This window comes from Triticum aestivum, chromosome 3A (genome assembly GCF_018294505.1).
Source record: "Triticum aestivum cultivar Chinese Spring chromosome 3A, IWGSC CS RefSeq v2.1, whole genome shotgun sequence".
Classification (NCBI taxonomy): Eukaryota; Viridiplantae; Streptophyta; class Magnoliopsida; order Poales; family Poaceae; genus Triticum; species Triticum aestivum.
The window spans coordinates 469,349,929-469,367,931 of record NC_057800.1 but is presented as its reverse complement, the minus strand read 5'-3'; the positions used below and the strand labels follow the sequence as shown (position 1 = coordinate 469,367,931).

The 18,003-nt window shown below is 42.8% G+C and overlaps 1 protein-coding gene across 1 annotated transcript in view; it reads right to left on the bottom strand.

Moving 5' to 3' along the window:
- Nucleotides 1–866: 866 nt before the first annotated feature.
- Nucleotides 867–18,003, bottom strand: part of LOC123061698 (tryptophan aminotransferase-related protein 3) — a 36,903-nt gene continuing 19,766 nt past the window's right edge. The window contains exons 2-5 of the mRNA XM_044484907.1: nucleotides 2,388–2,685; nucleotides 1,999–2,294; nucleotides 1,642–1,928; nucleotides 867–1,568 (exon numbers count right to left, since the gene is read on the bottom strand). Coding sequence (XP_044340842.1) covers nucleotides 1,348–1,568; nucleotides 1,642–1,928; nucleotides 1,999–2,294; nucleotides 2,388–2,685 — 1,102 coding nt within the window. The 3' untranslated portion in view covers nucleotides 867–1,347. The remainder of the gene's footprint in view (nucleotides 1,569–1,641; nucleotides 1,929–1,998; nucleotides 2,295–2,387; nucleotides 2,686–18,003) is intronic.

Genomic DNA, 18,003 nt, shown 5'->3' with positions numbered 1-18,003 from the left:
TCACATGTATGGCTGTCGTTTACTCATTTATCTTGACAAGTTTAGAGCATATACAAATGCATATCTATCTTCTATCATCAATTCTGCAGGTTTGTTGCCTTTCGGTTTGGATGCATCATGACCAAACCGTCCATGTAACAATTCTACCTATTGTGGGGCTGTTTTCTCATATTTTAGTATAAATGTATAATACGTACATGTGAGCATTGGATTATATGATGTACAATACGTGAAAAACTAGTTACATGTTGCCAATATATTCTCATGTGTAGCCGATTAATATAGTTAAATGGCTGATTAACCGATTAATCGCTAATGAGTAGTCGACCGAGCAGTTACCAGTTACCGAATTCCCGAACAATGGTAACAATCATGAAACCCAGCATTTACTTTAAGGCAAGTTTTAGGTTGAAATAATATATTTTTCCCACTTTTACAAATAGGAACAACGGGTGGCGTTTAAGTTTTGACGGGTGGTTGGGGAGTGATCGTTGGAGATGATGGGTCTGCTTCTCTGCCACTAGTCAGGTCATTATAGCTGTTGAGATTTATATGGAAATATTTAGAGGGACATACATGATGTGTGAATCATGGAATACAACCTGACTAATATAGTGGTTGGAATCCCGATGCAAAATGAGTGGGGCAGATTCCGATGAAGGTGGTCGCCGTGTGCTCTCAGCAATTTCGCATATGCATGATACTAGTATATGATACTCCCCATTACAACCAGCTTCAGGACGCCCCAAACTCATGCAATTCCAGAAGATTCCTGACATAACTGACCCTTTGTCCTCCCCTTTTTTTAGCTAGCTCAAACCTGAACACAACTTTGAGGATTTTACCGACTGAATGCTACTCCCGTGTAAAAAAAACACTATTATATTATGGACGGAGAAAGTATAACTTAGCTCTTTCCAGGGTATCATAAACACTAGAGGTTTTTTCATCATCACTATCTGAGCATCACTATTCAATAAAAACTCCCTGAGTTCCCACACAAAAAAGAAAAGAAAATTATGACTCGGACAAACTAGCATTAATGTACCAGTTTCTGAGCTTTGCATGTGCTCCTTAATCCTCCACTCAATACAGCATGGAAACATTTTTCTTGTCTAATAAGTAACACACGGTGAGAACAATCAACGCATAGCTGATCATTCGAGTAATGTTCAGTGTCCAGTCACAACGCGTGCTCCTCGATCATCACCTAGCCTGGGAGTCTGGGACACAACCAACACGTAGCTGACCTCTGGACGTCGCACTTTTGGTACCCGTCCTAACCAAATACATACCTTCTGTATGCTCACATTTCCTTGACCCGTTTCTGTATATTAACACGGGACATCACATGGAGTTGGAACCAGCAGCGGTGAGCTCGGCATCGACAAATTCTGTGATCCTGTCGAGGAGCAGGTCGAAGTCGTCCTGGGACTTGATGAGGCTTATCCTCGTGTACCGGCTGCTGGCATCGTTCCAGACGCCGGACCGTGTGATTATCTTGGCCTTGAGCAGCACGTCGGAGCAGTCACTGTCTTCCTCCCTCTCACACTTGACCCACGCATAAGCTGCATGCCAACCGAATCAAACATCAACCATAGTTTCAAAATCTGAACGTGTTTCAGCAAGTCGATGCGTCACCTGGGGATGGCTCCCTGATCTTGTCGAAGTAGGTGCAGTACTGGGGAGGGATGTTCTGCAGCGAGATCCGGCGGGAGTGCGACACGACGGCGCTAAGCTTGCGCCATTTGGCCGTCATCACGTCGTGCCCGAAGGCGAAGATGTCCTCCTTGCCGTGCAGGTTGGCCAGTATGGTCTTGAAGATGGCAAGCATCCGGAGCTGGGTGTCGCGGGACGCGCCCATGGTGTTCTGCATAATGTAGTCATTGACCCTCTTGGCCACCTTCTCGTCCCTTATCAGCGCCCACCTGCGCAGTGCAACACATTATATGTGTGTGCAGTATGTCTATTGTTTTCCGCGTGGGTGCGTGTGCGTACCCGAATCGACTGCTGGCATGGCCGGAGAGCTTGGAGGTGGTGAAGAGCATGACGTCCGCGTCGGAGGGCGCGGGGATGTGCGTGAAGTGCGGCCAGAAGTAGGCGTGGTCGAGGATCGCCGACGAGCCGACGACGACGGGCTGGTGGAGCAGGGCGTCGGGGTTGTTCGGCGACGTCACGAACTCGATGACGTCCTCCTTGGTGGTGGAGTTCCCCGACGCTTTCGCCCACATGGAGGTGTTCCCGGCCCATTTGTACTCCCGGCTGTCGAACAACACGATCTGCGTTCTGTAAGCCTGCATGATGTATCAAATCAACAAACAGAGTAGATTAGATCGATCCGTGGCTAATAATCTAGAAAAAGGCACACATAAAATAACAGCACTGACCGGGTAGTACGGCGTGGTGGCGACCACGTTGGCCGTCGAGCCGGAGTTGCTGTCTGGGGACAGGGCGTACACCAGCGCGTTGATCAGCTGCATGGAGCCGGTGGCGAAGACGATTTGCTTGTCGTCGGCGACGGCGTTGCCGACGGCCCTGTGCAGCCGCCTGATGCAGCGCTCGAGCTCGACGGACTGGAAGAGACCGTCGGTGGCTCTGTAGCTCATGCGGTGCCATCCGGAGACCACCACGGCGCTGGCCTCCGCGTGCCGCATCCAGTATGGTTCCAGGAACATCGGGTCCCCTCTGCGCAAATTATTAAGAAAACCAGTACCCTGACATTAGCACGTTGAGAGAAAAGCATCACTACACAGCCGCCGGCGCCCTCCGATAAAAATATCGCGAAGAGATGAAGTTGAGGCTCCACGAAACCAAGCGCTTTAAGATGACGCCTTTAGAAAGGACACGACACAACAACATCATCATCATCCGATTGAAATATCAGATTTTCATCGAAAAGGCGACAAAGGGACCGAGCAACCACAACAGAGGCTTTAGGAAGATGGGGGCACCTGTGTGGCTGTGTCTGGCCAAACCAGACAGGGTTTTCACCCCGGCACGTAAACTCCGGCTTTGACTTAGTGGGTCAGGCAAGAACACAGCTGCCTACCGGTGTAGAACATTGAGACGATAGCCACCACACCACCCACTCGGCCATGGCCACTAGCCGCCCGCACCTGAGTTGCAAGCTCAGCCTAGAAGTGTTAAGGAGTATTTGTATTGGTTTAGAAGTCTTTATTAGTCTATGTTTATTTCCTTGCACATCAAGTCATGTGTAATGTATATATGTTCTTTGAGCTTTTAATAAAGTTAAGTTGCTTTTCTAGCATGGCATTAGAGTCTAGGTTTAGATCTCCAGACGCTGCAACTCGTTTTTATGATCCACTAGATTTTTTTTCAGTTTGTCTAATTCACATATAGATCTTTTTTAAGGATGTCATATTTAAGTTTCCACAAGTATATAATGTAGCAACAAAAAAAACTAGGAAAAATAAACAAAAACAAAGTAGACATCAATTTAGATGTGACATACCACGTTCACACCAGTGCGCCCGATTGATAACCGCGTTGCAGGCCAAATTGGAGTCGCCTCATCCAGCTCTGCTCTCTGCCCGCGTGTGCTCCTCTTAGAGCAACTCTAGCAGACCCCGCATCCCGCCGGCCCGCAAAACTCATTTGCAGTTCGCGCAAAACCGCTTTTGCGGGCCGGTGCGGACGGCCGCAGATGCAGACCCCGCATAACGGACCCGTAAAAAAGATATTCACGGAATGTGCCTTTTTACGGGTCGGTTTTGCGGGGTCTGATCTGGCGCAGCTCGTCCCGACCCGGAAAATCTAAATTTACACCTTAATTTGATCCAACATAATGCATTTCTTTGCTTTTTCAACTATATTGGATAGATAAGACATCACCAAATCTTTGCTAGAATAGCAAGACCAAAGAAAACAAGAACCACAAGTACGCATTTTAGAAGATTTCTAACTTTCATAACTGCTCCCACTAGTTGGACTAATATCTTCTCCATGCATTCATTGTTGATCCGCGGATTCTTTATTTTGCATTCTTCTTTCTTCATCTTTGGTCGAAAGAAGTAGACGTTGCTTCCCCTCTAGTTGCACATGCAGCCGCATCATTGCCTTCGATTCTTCTAAGGAGTGCGTGAACGTCTATTATGTTTCTTTCTATCAACAAATCAATGTATTCGCCCTCCCAAAACCAAAATGAGCATCCATCTTCCTACACACATGAGTGAGCATGTTCAAAATGAGCTACCGCAATTGAACCAAATAATGAGCTATCAAAATGAGCTACCACAAGTGTATGTACCCCGTCGTTTTCGCATTTGAAGAACACCCATCTGGGGTGCTTCGGCGTGCCCGAAGTGAGCCGCAGCACTTTCCGCGTGCAGTCGTCGCACTCTATGAGTGGCATCGGCAAGCCACAAGACGCTGCGCGGGCGCCGAGCCCGGTGGACGGCCGGATGAATCCATGCCCGCAAACCTTCGGCGACGGCGGGCGGGCGAAGCAGTACCTTCATGCGGCGATGCGCCTTTCCCTAGGCTACGGGAGAGGCTCCCAACCACTGCATCGCTTGGGGCAGCAACCGGCGGCCCGCGATGACGTGCCACAGATCTGCAAAATCCGGCGGCCCGCCGACGCAGGGGGGAAGGGAGGGGAGGCCTCGTGCCCGTGGCGGCCTTCCGCCGTGCTCCTGCCGGCTGCTTTCGCTGGAATCTTGGGCGGCGGCGCGAGGGAGGAGAGGAGGGGTGGTTGGTGGAAGAAAGCGCGGGATGAAATGTCCCCCGTCACCAACCGATTCCGCTTATATGTAGGGCACCGCAGCCGCGAGGGGGAAACGTGTGTTTTCCCGGGTTGGGCTCGGGGTTTTGCCGCGCCCCCTAAAAGTTTTTGTGGGTCGGGGCGGGATGCGGGGTCTAATCGGGCTGGTTTTTCCACCCCGACCCGCATTTTGGCTGTTATTTTACGGGTCGGGGCGGGATGCGGGGTCTGCTAGAGTTGCTCTTACACCAGTGCGCCCGATCGGTAACCGCGTTGTAGGCCAAATTGGAGTCGCCTCGTCCAGCTCTGCTCTCTGCCTGCGTGTGCTCCTCTTGACCCACGTGATTGCCTACATGCTAGCTTCTTCCTGTTGTTACTGGGTCACGCTAGTCCATCAAACTTTTGTCCGTCAGCCTTTTTCTGGTCATTGTCCTCTCTATAGGATTTTTGTGGTCTCTTTTTGCATTGTTGATCTAAACCCATTCTCTTGCTGCCGAGCTTCTTTTGCCGTCGGTTTTCATGGGCCATGATTCTTTAAGCAATGCTTCTTCTCTTGATGTGCCATCTTCTTTTGACAACCCATCTTCTCTTGATACTTCTCTTGTATCTTCTATTGATGTGGTGTCTTTCTCTGATGTGCCATCTCTTCGTTATCCCCTTTGACGACTCGACAGGTTTTGAAGACTCTTCATGCTACGACGACACTCTCAAGACACGGATTTGGCATATCATTTTTTAGCATTACACTTCTTCAAATGCACTGCTATTGCATACGCTTTGCAATTTGAGGGGGGGGGGTGTTAAGGAGTATTAGTATTTGTCTAAGAGTATTGATTAGTCTATGTTTATTTCCTCGGGCCTTCCATAAAGTTAAGTTGCTTTCCTAACAAGAAGCACCGCGGGTTCCACCACCCAGGACGCCGCCCAAGAAAAACAAGATGCCCCAAAGATCCTCCATGACTGTGAGTGATGATCGATCGGCATGCTCCGACCGCTGACAGAGCCGCCAGCGACCGGAAAGACCAAATCGATCAGGGAGCAATCAGGTCGAAGAAGAGGTCGGGCAGGGTGGACTACGTTAATGTCCGACACCCCTGCCGGTGAAGGGTGGCCTGACCGCACCCGCGCCACCCATCTCTCCACCCCTCTTCCAACATTACCCCTGATGCCCAACTGGTGTCCCTGCCTGGATCTGCACCTAGCCCAACCTGTCACCTGCTCAACGGCGCGAGAATCCAAACCGGACACCACTTGCAACCATGGGAGAGATCTAGAAGCATCCACAAGGACCGCCCACAGACGAGCAGGTGCCGAAGCATGCCCAGCCGCTACTGCGCATGGCCCGCACATCACTGTGAGCCGCCAATATGTCGTCGCAGCTCACCCCATGCTTTAGCCCTGGAGGCCTCCGCCAACACCCTGGTCCACCACCGTCGGGAATAGGTACCAGAACTGGCAGCACATACCACCAGATCCTCCCGCAGCCGACCATCACCGGCCTAGGCGCCGCTGCCACGCGCCCAGACCCCGCCGACGAAGCCCCACTCGCCACCTGACCCAGCCGAGATCTGGATCTGGGCGCACGAGGGCAGCCGCCGCCGCCCATAGCCCTTCACGCAGCCGCCAGGAGGACGCGACCCTGCCGTCTGCTCCTGGGAGGAACGCCGCTGCACCCCGTTGATATGTCTCCAACGTATCTATAATTTTTTATTGTTCCATGCTATTATATTATCTTTTTTGGATGTTTATGGGCTTTATTATGCACATTTATATTATTTTTGGGACTAACCTATTAACCCAGAGCCCAGTGCCAATTTCTATTTTTTTCCTTGTTTTAGAGTATCACAGAAAAGGAAAATCAAATGGAGTCCAATTGACCTGAAACTTCACAGAACTTATTTTTGGACCAGAAGAAGCCCACGGAGTATCGGAGATGGACCAGGAGAGTCCCGGGCTGCCCACGAGGGTGGGGGGCATGCCCACCCCCTAGGCGCGCCCCCTACCTCGTGGACAGCCCGGAGATCCATCGACGTACTTCTTCCTCCTATATATACCCATATACCCTAAAAACTTCGGGGAGCGGAATAGATCGAGAGTTCCACCGCCAGAAGCCTCCGTAGCCACCGAAAACCAATCTAGACCTGTTCCGGCACCCTGCCAGAGGGGGGAACCCTCACCGGTGGCCATCTTCATCATCCCGACGCTCTCCATGACGAGGAGGGAGTAGTTCACCCTCGGGGCTAAGGGTATGTACCAGTAGCTATGTGTTTGACCTCTCTCTCTCTCTCTCTCTCGTGTTCTTGAGGTGGTACGATCTTGATGTATCGCGAGCTTTGCTATTATAGTTGGATCTATGATGTTTCTCCCCCTCTAATCTCTTGTAATGGATTAAGTTTTCCCTTTGAAGTTATCTTATATGATTGAGTCTTTAAGGATTTGAGAACACTTGATGTATGTCTTGCGTGGGATACCCGTGGTGACAATGGGGTATTCTATTGATCCACTTGATGTATGTTTCGGTGATCAACTTGCGGGTTCCGCCCATGAACCTATGCATAGGGGTTGGCGCATGTTTTCGTCTTGACTCTCCGATAGAATCTTTGGGGCACTCTTTGAAGTTCTTTGTGTTGGTTTGAATAGATGAATCTGAGATTGTGTGATGCATATCGTATAATCATACCCACGGATACTTGAGGTGACATTGGAGTATCTAGGTGACATTAGGGTTTTGGTTGATTTGTGTCTTAAGGTGTTATTCTAGTACGAACTCTATGATAGATTGAACGGAAAGAATAGCTTCATGTTATTTTACTACGGACTCTTGAATAGATCGATCAGAAAGGATAACTTTGAGGTGGTTTTGTACCCTACCATAATCTCTTCGTTTGTTCTCCGCTATTAGTGAATTTGGAGTGACTCTCTATTGCATGTTGAGGAATATTTATATAATCCAATTATGTTATTATTGTTGAGAGAACTTACACTAGTGAAAGTATGAACCCTAGGCCTTGTTTCCTAGCATTGCAATACCGTTTACGCTCACTTTTATCATTAGTTACCTTGCTGTTTTTTATATTTTCAGATTACAAAAACCATTATCTACTATCCATATTGCACTTGTATCACCATCTCTTCGCCGAACTAGTGCACCTATACAATTTACCATTGTATTGGGTGTGTTGGGGACACAAGAGACTCTTTGTTATTTGGTTGCAAGGTTGTTTGAGAGAGACCATCTTCATCCAACGCCTCCCACGGATTGATAAACCTTAGGTCATCCACTTGAGGGAAATTTGCTACTGTCCTACAAACCTCTGCACTTGGAGGCCCAACAACGTCTACAAGAAGAAGGTTGTGTAGTAGACATCAAGCTCTTTTCTGGCGACGTTGCCGGGGAGGTGAGTGCTTGAAGGTATATCTTTAGACCTTGCAATCGAATCTTTTTGTTTCTTGTTTTAGCACTAGTTTAGTTTATAAAAGAAAACTACAAAAAAATGGAATTGAGTTTGCCTCATACACTTCATCTTTTTAATATCTTTCATGAGTATGATGGAAAGGAAAATTGTGCCAAAGTGTTAGAAGAAGAATGCATTAAAATGTTTGGCACTAAATCTTTGAATGATGAGCATGATTGCAATGTTATTAGTATGAACTCTTTGAATATCCACAGTACTAATGATGATTGCATTAGTCATGATGAGAATGTCTCTTATAAGCATGTCAATTTTTGTGGAGTGCATAGAGTTTGCACGTACACACCAATTAGGGAAGATAGATTTTGCAAGAGGCACAAGTACTTAGAAACTAAATGGTTGCAATAAAGGCTAGATGTTTGTGTTGAAAATTTAAATTTTGTTAGCCGTACTTGTGAACTTTGTAATGAACGTGGTCATTTAACCATCCGATGCAAATTGTTTCATAATCTAATCATTTCCAAAAATTGTGATGACTTGATTTCCCTTGCACATCATAATGAACTTAGTTTGCTTATGGGTAATGAAGAAATGAAACATATAACTAACTATCTTCCAGTATTTGCCAGTGATAAACTTCTTGATCTTGATCTAGAAGAAATTTATATGTATTGTGCGGTGAATTGTATTGAAAATCCTTATATTGCCAATTACATAAAGAAAAGAAAAGAAATAGAAGATGAAGAGAATACTAATGAAAGGGAAGAGACTTCCCAATATCCTTCTATTATTTCTTATGATGAATCAGGTAACGAGGAGGAGCCTTCTATTCAACCAATCTCATCAACAAGGAGCTCAAAAAAGAGGGTTAAACCCACACATGATGTGAAGAAGAAAAAGAAAAGACGGAGAAGCAAAGGTAAAAAGGTATCTCTCCCAAATAATGTTGCTCCTATTACTCCTTGTGATGATGATAATTGCTATACTATTGGTGCTATCCATACTATTAATGATGAGATTGATTATGCTTATGATATGAAAAGTCCCAAGCATGGGGATGCTACTTTTACTGAATATGATATTTTTAGTCTCTCAAGTTTTGATATGCAAATTTATAATGATGATAGCATGCCTCCTACTTATGATGATTATATTGATGAAAGTGGGTTTGGAAGAGTATCAACTTTAGAAAGTAATGATCCCACTATTTTGGAGGATTTTGAATCTTATTATGATAATTATGCAAGTGGATTTGGAGAGGTCATGACTTTATTTAGTGATGATTCCACTATCTTGGAAGAGGTTTCAATCGATTATGATGAGAACAAAGTTGCTACTTATGATAATTATTGTGATGATACATATGCTATTAAAGGTAGTGATGATTATATTTATTAAACTTGTCATGATTATGATTACCCTTTTTATTAATGTTACTCTTTTAATGTGGAAATAATTTGTAGCATTCGAGTCTCTTATGATACTCCTACTATTCCAATTGAGAAGAATTTTGCTTATGTAGAGAGTAGTAAATTTCCTATGCTTGTAGATCATGAAAAGAATGCTTTAGGTGCTGGTTATATTGTTGAATTCATTCATGATGCTACTGAAAATTATTATGAGGGAGGAATATATGCTTGTAGGAATTGCAATAATACCAAGTTTCCTCTCTATGTGTTGAAAATTTTGAAGTTATGCTTGTTTTGCCTTCCTATGCTAGTTGATTATTGTTCCTATAAGTTGTTTGATCACAAAATCCCAATGCATAGGAAATGGGTTAGACTTAAATGTGCTAGTAATATTCTTCATGATGCTCTCTTTATGTTTCAATTCTTATCTTTTATGTGAGCATCATTGAAATCATCATGCCTAGCTAGGGGCGTTAAACGATAGTGCTTGTTGGGAGGCAACCCAATTTTATTTTTGTTCTTGGATTTTTGCAACTGTTTAGTAATAAATAATTCATCTATCCTCTGTTTAGATGTGGTTTTATGTTTTAATTAGTGTTTGAGCCAAGTAGTACCTTTGGGAAGACTTGGGTGAAGTCTTTGTGATGTTGTTGTAAAAAAACAGAAACTTTAGTGCTCACGAGATGTGCTGCCATTTTCTATTGGAGAGTGTTATTTAGTTAATTCTTTTTGAAGATGATTAATAGATACATTCCTCACGTCCGGCAATTTATTTGAGAATTTTATGAGTTCTAGAAGTATACGTTTGATCCAGATTACTACAGACTGTTCTGTTTTTGACAGATTCTGTTTTCTATGTGTTGTTTGCTTATTTTGATGCATCTATGGCTAGTAATAGAGTTTATGAACCACAGTAAAGTTGGAATACATTAGATATTACACCAATAAAAATAAAGAATGAGTTCACAACAGTACCTAAGTGGTGATTTATTTTCTTATACTAACGAAGCTTACGAGTTTTCTGTTAAGTTTTGTGTTGTGAAGTTTTCAAGTTTTGGGTAAAGATTCGATGGACTATGGAATAAGGAGTGGCAAGAGCCCGAGCTTAGGAATGCCCAAGGCACCCCAAGGTAATATTCAAGGACAACCAAGAGCCTAAGCTTGGGGATGCCCCGGATGGCATCCCCTCTTTCGTCTTCGTTCATCGGTAACTTTACTTGGAGCTATATTTTTATTCACCACATGATATGTGTTTTGCTTGGAGCGTCATTTTATTTTATTTTGCTTTGCTTGCTGTTTGAATAAAATACCAAGATCTGAACTTCTTAAATGTTAGAGAGTCTTCACATAGTTGCATAATTATTCGACTACTCATTGATCTTCACTTATATCTTTCGGAGTAGTTTGTCATTTGCTCTAGTACTTCACTTATATCTTTTTAGAGCACGGTGGTGGTTTTATTTTGAAGAAATATATGAACTCTCGTGCTTCACTTATATTATCTTGAGAGTCTTTAGAACAACATGGTAGTTTGCTTTGGTTATGAAACTAGTCCTAATATGATGGGCATCCAAGAGGGATATAATAAAAACTTTCATATATAGTGCATTGAATACTAAGAGAAGTTTGATACTTGATAATTGTTTTGAGATATGGAGAAAGTGATATTAAATTTGTGCTAGTTGAGTAGCTGTGAATTTGAGAAATACTTGTGTTGAAGTTTGCAAGTCCCGTAGCATGCACATATGGTAAACGTTGTGTAACAAATTTGAAACATGAGGTGTTATTTGATTGTCTTCCTTATGAGTGGCGGTCGGGGACGAGCGATGGTCTTTTCCTACCAATCTATCCTCCTACGAGCATGCGCGTAATGCTTGGTTTTTTTATGACTTGTAGGTTTTTGCAATAAGTATGTGAGTTCTTTATGACTAATGTTGAGTCCATGGATTATACGCACTCTCACCCTTTCATCATTGCTAGCCTCTTCGGTACCGTGCATTGCTCTTTCTCACCTTGAGAGTTGGTGCAAACTTCGCTGGTGCATCCAAACCCCGTGATATGATACGCTCTATCACACATAAACCTCCTTATATCTTCCTCAAAACAGTCACCATACCTACCTATTATGGCATTTCCACAGCCATTCCGAGATATATTGCCATGCAACTTTCCACTATTCCGTTTATTATGACACACTTCATCATTGTCATAGTGTCTTGCATAATCATGTAGTCGACTGATACATCTCCAATGCATCTATAATTTTTGATTGTTCCATGCTATATTATATCCTATTTTGGACATTATTAGGCTTTATTATACACTTTTATATTATTTTTGGGACTAACCTATTAACCGGAGGCCCAGCCCAGAATTGAAGTTTTTTTGCCTATTTTAGGGTTTCGCAGAAAAAAGAATATCAAACGGAGTCCAAACGGAATGAAACCTTCGGGAACGTGATTTTTGGAACGAACATGATCCAGAGGACTTGGACCCTACATCAAGCAATCAACCAGGAAGGCACAAGGTAGGAGGCGCGCCTACCCCCCCCCCCCCAGGCGCACCCTCCACCCTCATGGGGCCCATGTTGCTCCACCGACGTACTTCTTCCTCCTATATATACCTATGTACCCCCAAACTATCAAATACGGAGCGAAAACCCTAATTCCACCGCCGTAACTTTCTGTATCCACGAGATCCCATCTTGGGGCCTTTTGCGGAGCTCCGCCGGAGGGGGTATCGATAACGGAGGGCTTCTACATCAACACCATAGCCTCTCCGATGAAGTGTGAGTAGTTTACTTCAGACCTACGGGTCCATAGTTATTAGCTAGATGGCTTCTTCTCTCTTTTTGGATCTCAATACAAAGTTCTCCCCCTCTCTTGTGGAGATCTATTCGATGTAATCTTCTTTTGCGGTGTGTTTGTTGAGACCGATGAACTGTGGGTTTATGATCAAGTTTATCTATGAACAATATTTGAATCTTATCTGAATTCTTTTATGTATGATTGGTTATCTTTGCAAGTCTCTTCGAATTATCAGTTTGGTTTGGCCTACTAGATTGATCTTTCTTGCAATGGGAGAAGTGCTTAGCTTTGGGTTCAATCTTGCAGTGTCCTTTCCCAGTGATAGTAGGGGAAGCAATGCACGTATTGTATTGTTGCCATCGAGGATAACGAGATGGGGTTTATATCATATTGCATGTGTTTATCCCTCTACATCATGTCATCTTGCTTAAAGTGTTACTCTGTTCTCTTGAACTTAATACTCTAGATGCATGCTGGATAGCGGTCGATGTGTGGAGTAATAGTAGTAGATGCAGGCAGGAGTCGGTCTACTTGTCTTGGATGTGATTCCTATATACATGATCATACCTAGATATTCTCATAACTATGCTCAATTCTGTCAATTGCTCAACAGTAATTTGTTCACCCATCGTAATACTTATGCTCTCGAGAGAAGCCTCTAGTGAAACCTATGGCCCCCGGATCTATTTTCCATCATATTAATCTTCCAATAATTAGTTATTTCCTTTGCCATTTATTTTACTTGCATCTTTATTTCTCTTTATCATAAAAATACCAAAAATATTATCTTATCATATCTATCAGATCTCACTCTCATAGGTGACCGTGAAGGGATTGACAACCCCTTTATTGTGTTGGTTGCGAGGAGTTTATTTGTTTGTGTAGGTGCGAGGGACTTGTGCATGGCCTCCTACTGGATTGATACCTTAGTTCTCAAAAACTGAGGGAAATACTTACGCTGCTCTGCTGCATCACCCTTTCCTCTTCAAGGGAAAACCAACGCAGTGCTCAAGAGGTAGCAAGAAGGATTTCTGGCGCCGTTGTCGGGGAGTCTACGCAAAAGTCAACATACCAAGTATCCATCACAAACCCTTATCTCCCGCATTACATTATTTGCCATTTGCCTCTCGTTTTCCTCTTCCCCACTTCACCCTTGCCGTTTTATTCGCCTTCTCTTTTCCGCTCACCTTTCTTCCGCTATGTCGGAATCAAAAAGGGTTGGGAGTTCTCTCCCGAGTTTTAGTACTTTGGACAATCCTTCTATTCTCGCTAAACTCATAAATAAAGATGCTATGGAAAGACCTACCGGAGTTATCAATGAGAATCTTAATAATTTTGATGAAGATGATTCCGGAACTTTTAGTTATTTACTTGATGAATCTTTGAAAGATGCTTGGGATAGACTACTAAGGATCAGGGCTAGCTATGTGCCTCAATACCAAATTAAAATTTACTTAAAAAGCTTTTATGTTGCCCTACCTTCTTCTTTTAAGCATGTCCTAGATTCTATATTTGAATAAGGTTTTCTTGAAGGGGATGCCGTAGACACTTATGAAAAGATGAAAACCATATTTGGGCACCCCATGAATGAGAAAGTTGAATCTACATCTCTTTTGCTCTCTTACCAAAACGAATCTATCAAAAAGATGAAGGCTAGCTTAGATACAAATTTCCGTAAGGTACTTAATCTTTCTTCTACCATTAATAGCCATGTGTTTTATCAAAATAGAAATATTAATTCCATAGATAGCAAGTTTTCTCTTTTCTTCCCTAAAACCAAAGATGGCAATACATAGATCTATCTTCGCTTTTATGCCTAGCTAGGGGCGTTAAACGATAGCGCTTACTGGGAGGCAACCAAATTTTATTTTCATTCCTTGCTTTTTGCTCCTGTTTAGTAATAAATAATTTATCTAGCCTCTGTTTTGTTTGTGTTTTTTGTGTCTAAATTAGTGTTTGTGCCAAGTAGAACCATTGGGAAGACTTGGGAAAAGTCTTTTTAATCTTGCTGTAAAAAAGAGAAATTTAGCGCTCACGAGAACTGCTGCCATTTTTATTTGGAAAGTTCTATTTAGTTAATTATTTATTCAGATGATTAATAGATAAATTCCTCACGTCCAGCAATTTATTTTAGAATTTTTGGGGTTCCAGACCTTGCGTTAGCTATAGATTACTACAGACTGTTCTGTTTTTTACAGATTCTGTTTTTCGTGTGTTGTTTGCTTATTTTAATGAATCTATGGCTAGTAAAATAGTTTATAAACCATAGAGAAGTTGGAATACAGTAGGTATAACACCAATATAAATAAAGAATGAGTTCATTACAGTACCTTGAAGTGGTGTTTTGTTTTCTTTCGCTAACGGAGCTCACGAGATTATCTACTTTAAGTTTTGTGTTGTGAAGTTTTCAAGTTTTGGGTAAAGATTTGATGGATTATGGAACAAGGAGTGGCAAGAGCCTAAGCTTGGGGATGCCCATGGCACCCCCAAGATAATCTAAGGACACATAAAGTCCAAAGCTTGGGGATGCCCCGGAAGGCATCCCCTCTTTCGTCTACTTCTATCGGTAACTTTACTTGGAGCTATATTTTTATTTACCACACGATATGTGTTTTGCTTGGAGCGTCTTGTATTATTTGAGTCTTTATTTGTTAGTTTTCCACAATCATCATTGCTACACACACCTTTTTGAGAGATACACTCATGGTTCAGAAATTATTAGAATACTCTATGTGCTCCACTTATATCTTTTGAGTTATATATTTTCGCTCTAGTGCTTCACTTATATCTTTTAGAGCACGATGGTGGATTTATTTTATAGAAACTTTTGTTCCCTCATGCTTCACTTAGATTATTTTGAGAGTCCTACAAAACAGCATGGTAATTTGCTTTAATTATGTTAGGCATTCAAGATTAATAATAAAATTTTCTTATGAGTGTGTTGAATACTATGAGAAGTTTGAAACTTGATAATTGTTTTGAGATATGGAGATGGTGATATTAGAGTCGTGCTAGTTGAGTAGCTGTGAATTTGAGAAATGCTTGTGTTGAAGTTTGTGATTCCCATAGCATGCACGCATGGTGAACCATTATGTTAAGAAGTCGGAGCATGATGTATTTATTGATTTTCCTCCTTATGAGTGGCGGTCGGGGACGAGCGATGGTCTTTTCCTACCAATCTATCCCCCTAGGAGAATGCGCGTAGTACTTTGCTTCGATAACTAATAGATTTTTGCAATAAGTATGTGAGTTCTTTATGACTAATGTTGAGTTCATGGATTATACGCACTCTCACCCTTCCACCATTGCTAGCCTCTCTAATACCGCGCACCTTTCGCCGGTATCATAAACCCACCATATACGTTCCTCAAAACAGCCACCATACCTACCTATCATGGCATTTCCATAGCCATTCCGAGATATATTGCCATGCTACTTTCCACCGTTCTGTTCATAATTCTTCCATATAAGTCACTCATGCATCATTGCTATCCCGGTACACCGCCGGAGGTATTCATATAGAGTCATACTTTGTTCTAGTATCGAGTTGTAATCATTGAGTTGTAAATAAATAGAAGTGTGATGATCATCATTCATAGAGTATTGTCCCAAAAAAGGCCAAATAAAAAATGCCCAAAAAAGAATAAATAAACAAAAAGGGGCAATACTACTATTCTTTTTTCCACACTTTTGCTACAAAGTAGCACCATGATCTTCATGACAGAGAGTCTCTTATGCTATCACTTTCGTATACTAGTGGGAATTTTTCATTATAGAACTTGGCTTGTATATTCCAACAATGGGCTTCCTCAAAATGCCCTAGGTCTTCGTGAGCAAGCAAGTTGGATGCACACCCACTTAGTTTCTTTTTGTTGAGCTTTCATATACTTATAGCTCTAGTGCATCCGTTGCATGGCAATCCCTACTCACTCACATGATATCTATTGATGGGCATCTCCATAGCCCGTTGATACGCCTAGTTGATGTGAGACTATCTTCTCCCTTTTTGTCTTCTCCACAACCACCATTCTATTCCACCTATAGTGCTATGCCCATGGCTCACGCTCATGTATTGCGTGAAGATTGAAAAAGTTTGAGAACACCAAAATTATGAAACAATTGCTTGGCTTGTCATCGGGGTTGTGCATGATTTGAATACTTTGTGTGGTGAAGATGGAGCATAGCCAGACTATATGATTTTGTAGGGATAACTTTCTTTGGCCATGATATTTTGAGAAGACATAATTGCTTTGTTAGTATGCTTGAAGTATTATTATTTTTATGTCAATATAAACTGTTGTCTTGAATCTTTTGAATCTGAATATTCATATCACAATTAAGAAGATTTGCATTGAAATTATGCCAAGTAGCATTCCACATCAAAAATTCTGTTTTTATCATTTACCTACTCCAGGACGAGCATGAATTAAGCTCGGGGATGCTTGATACGTCTCCAACATATCTATAATTTTTTATTGTTCCATGCTATATTATATCCTGTTTTGGACATTATTGGGCTTTATTATACACTTTTATATTATTTTTGGGACTAACCTATTAACCGGAGGCCCAGCCCAAAATTGCTGTTTTTTGCCTATTTTAGGGTTTTGCAGAAACAGAATATCAAACGGAGTCCAAACAGAATGAAACCTTCGGGAACATGATTTTTGGAACGAACATGATCCAGAGGACTTGGGCCCTACGTCAAGCAATCAACCAAGAAGGCATGAGGTAGGGGGCGCGCCTACCCCCCCGGGCGCGCCCTCCACCCTTGTGGGGCCCATGTTGCTCCACCGACGTACTCCTTCCTCCTATATATACCTACGTACCACCAAACTACTAGATACGGAGCCAAAACCCTAATTCCACCGCCGTAACTTTCTGTATCCATGAGATCCCATCTTGGGGCCTTTTCCGGAGCTCCGCCGGAGGGGGTATCGATCACGGAGGGCTTCTACATCAACACCATAGCCTCTCCGATGAAGTGTGAGTAGTTTACTTCAGACCTACGGGTCCATAGTTATTAGCTAGATGGATTCTTCTCTCTTTTTGGATCTCAATACAAAGTTCTCTCCCTCTCTTGTGGAGATCTATTCGATGTAATTTTCTTTTGCGGTGTGTTTGTTGAGACCGATGAATTGTGGGTTTATGATCAAGTTTATCTATGAACAATATTTGAATCTTCTCTGAATTCTTTTATGTATGATTGGTTATCTTTGCAAGTCTCTTCGAATTATCAGTTTGGTTTGGCCTACTAGATTGATCTTTCTTGCAATGAGAGAAGTGCTTAGCTTTGGGTTCAATCTTGCGGTGTGCTTTCCTAGTGACAGTAGGGGAAGCAAGGCACGTATTGTATTGTTGCCATCGAGGATAACAAGATGGGGTTTATATCATATTGCATGAATTTATCCCTCTACATCATGCCATCTTTCTTAAAGCGTTACTCTGTTCTCTTGAACTTAATACTCTAGATGCAGACAGGAGTCGGTCTACTTGTCATGGATGTGATGCCTATATACATGATCATACCTAGATATTCTCATAACTATGCTCAATTCTGTCAATTGCTCAACAGTAATTTGTTCACCCACCGTAATGCTTATGCTCTCAAGAGAAGCCTCTAGTGAAACCTATGGCCCCCGGGTCTACTTTCC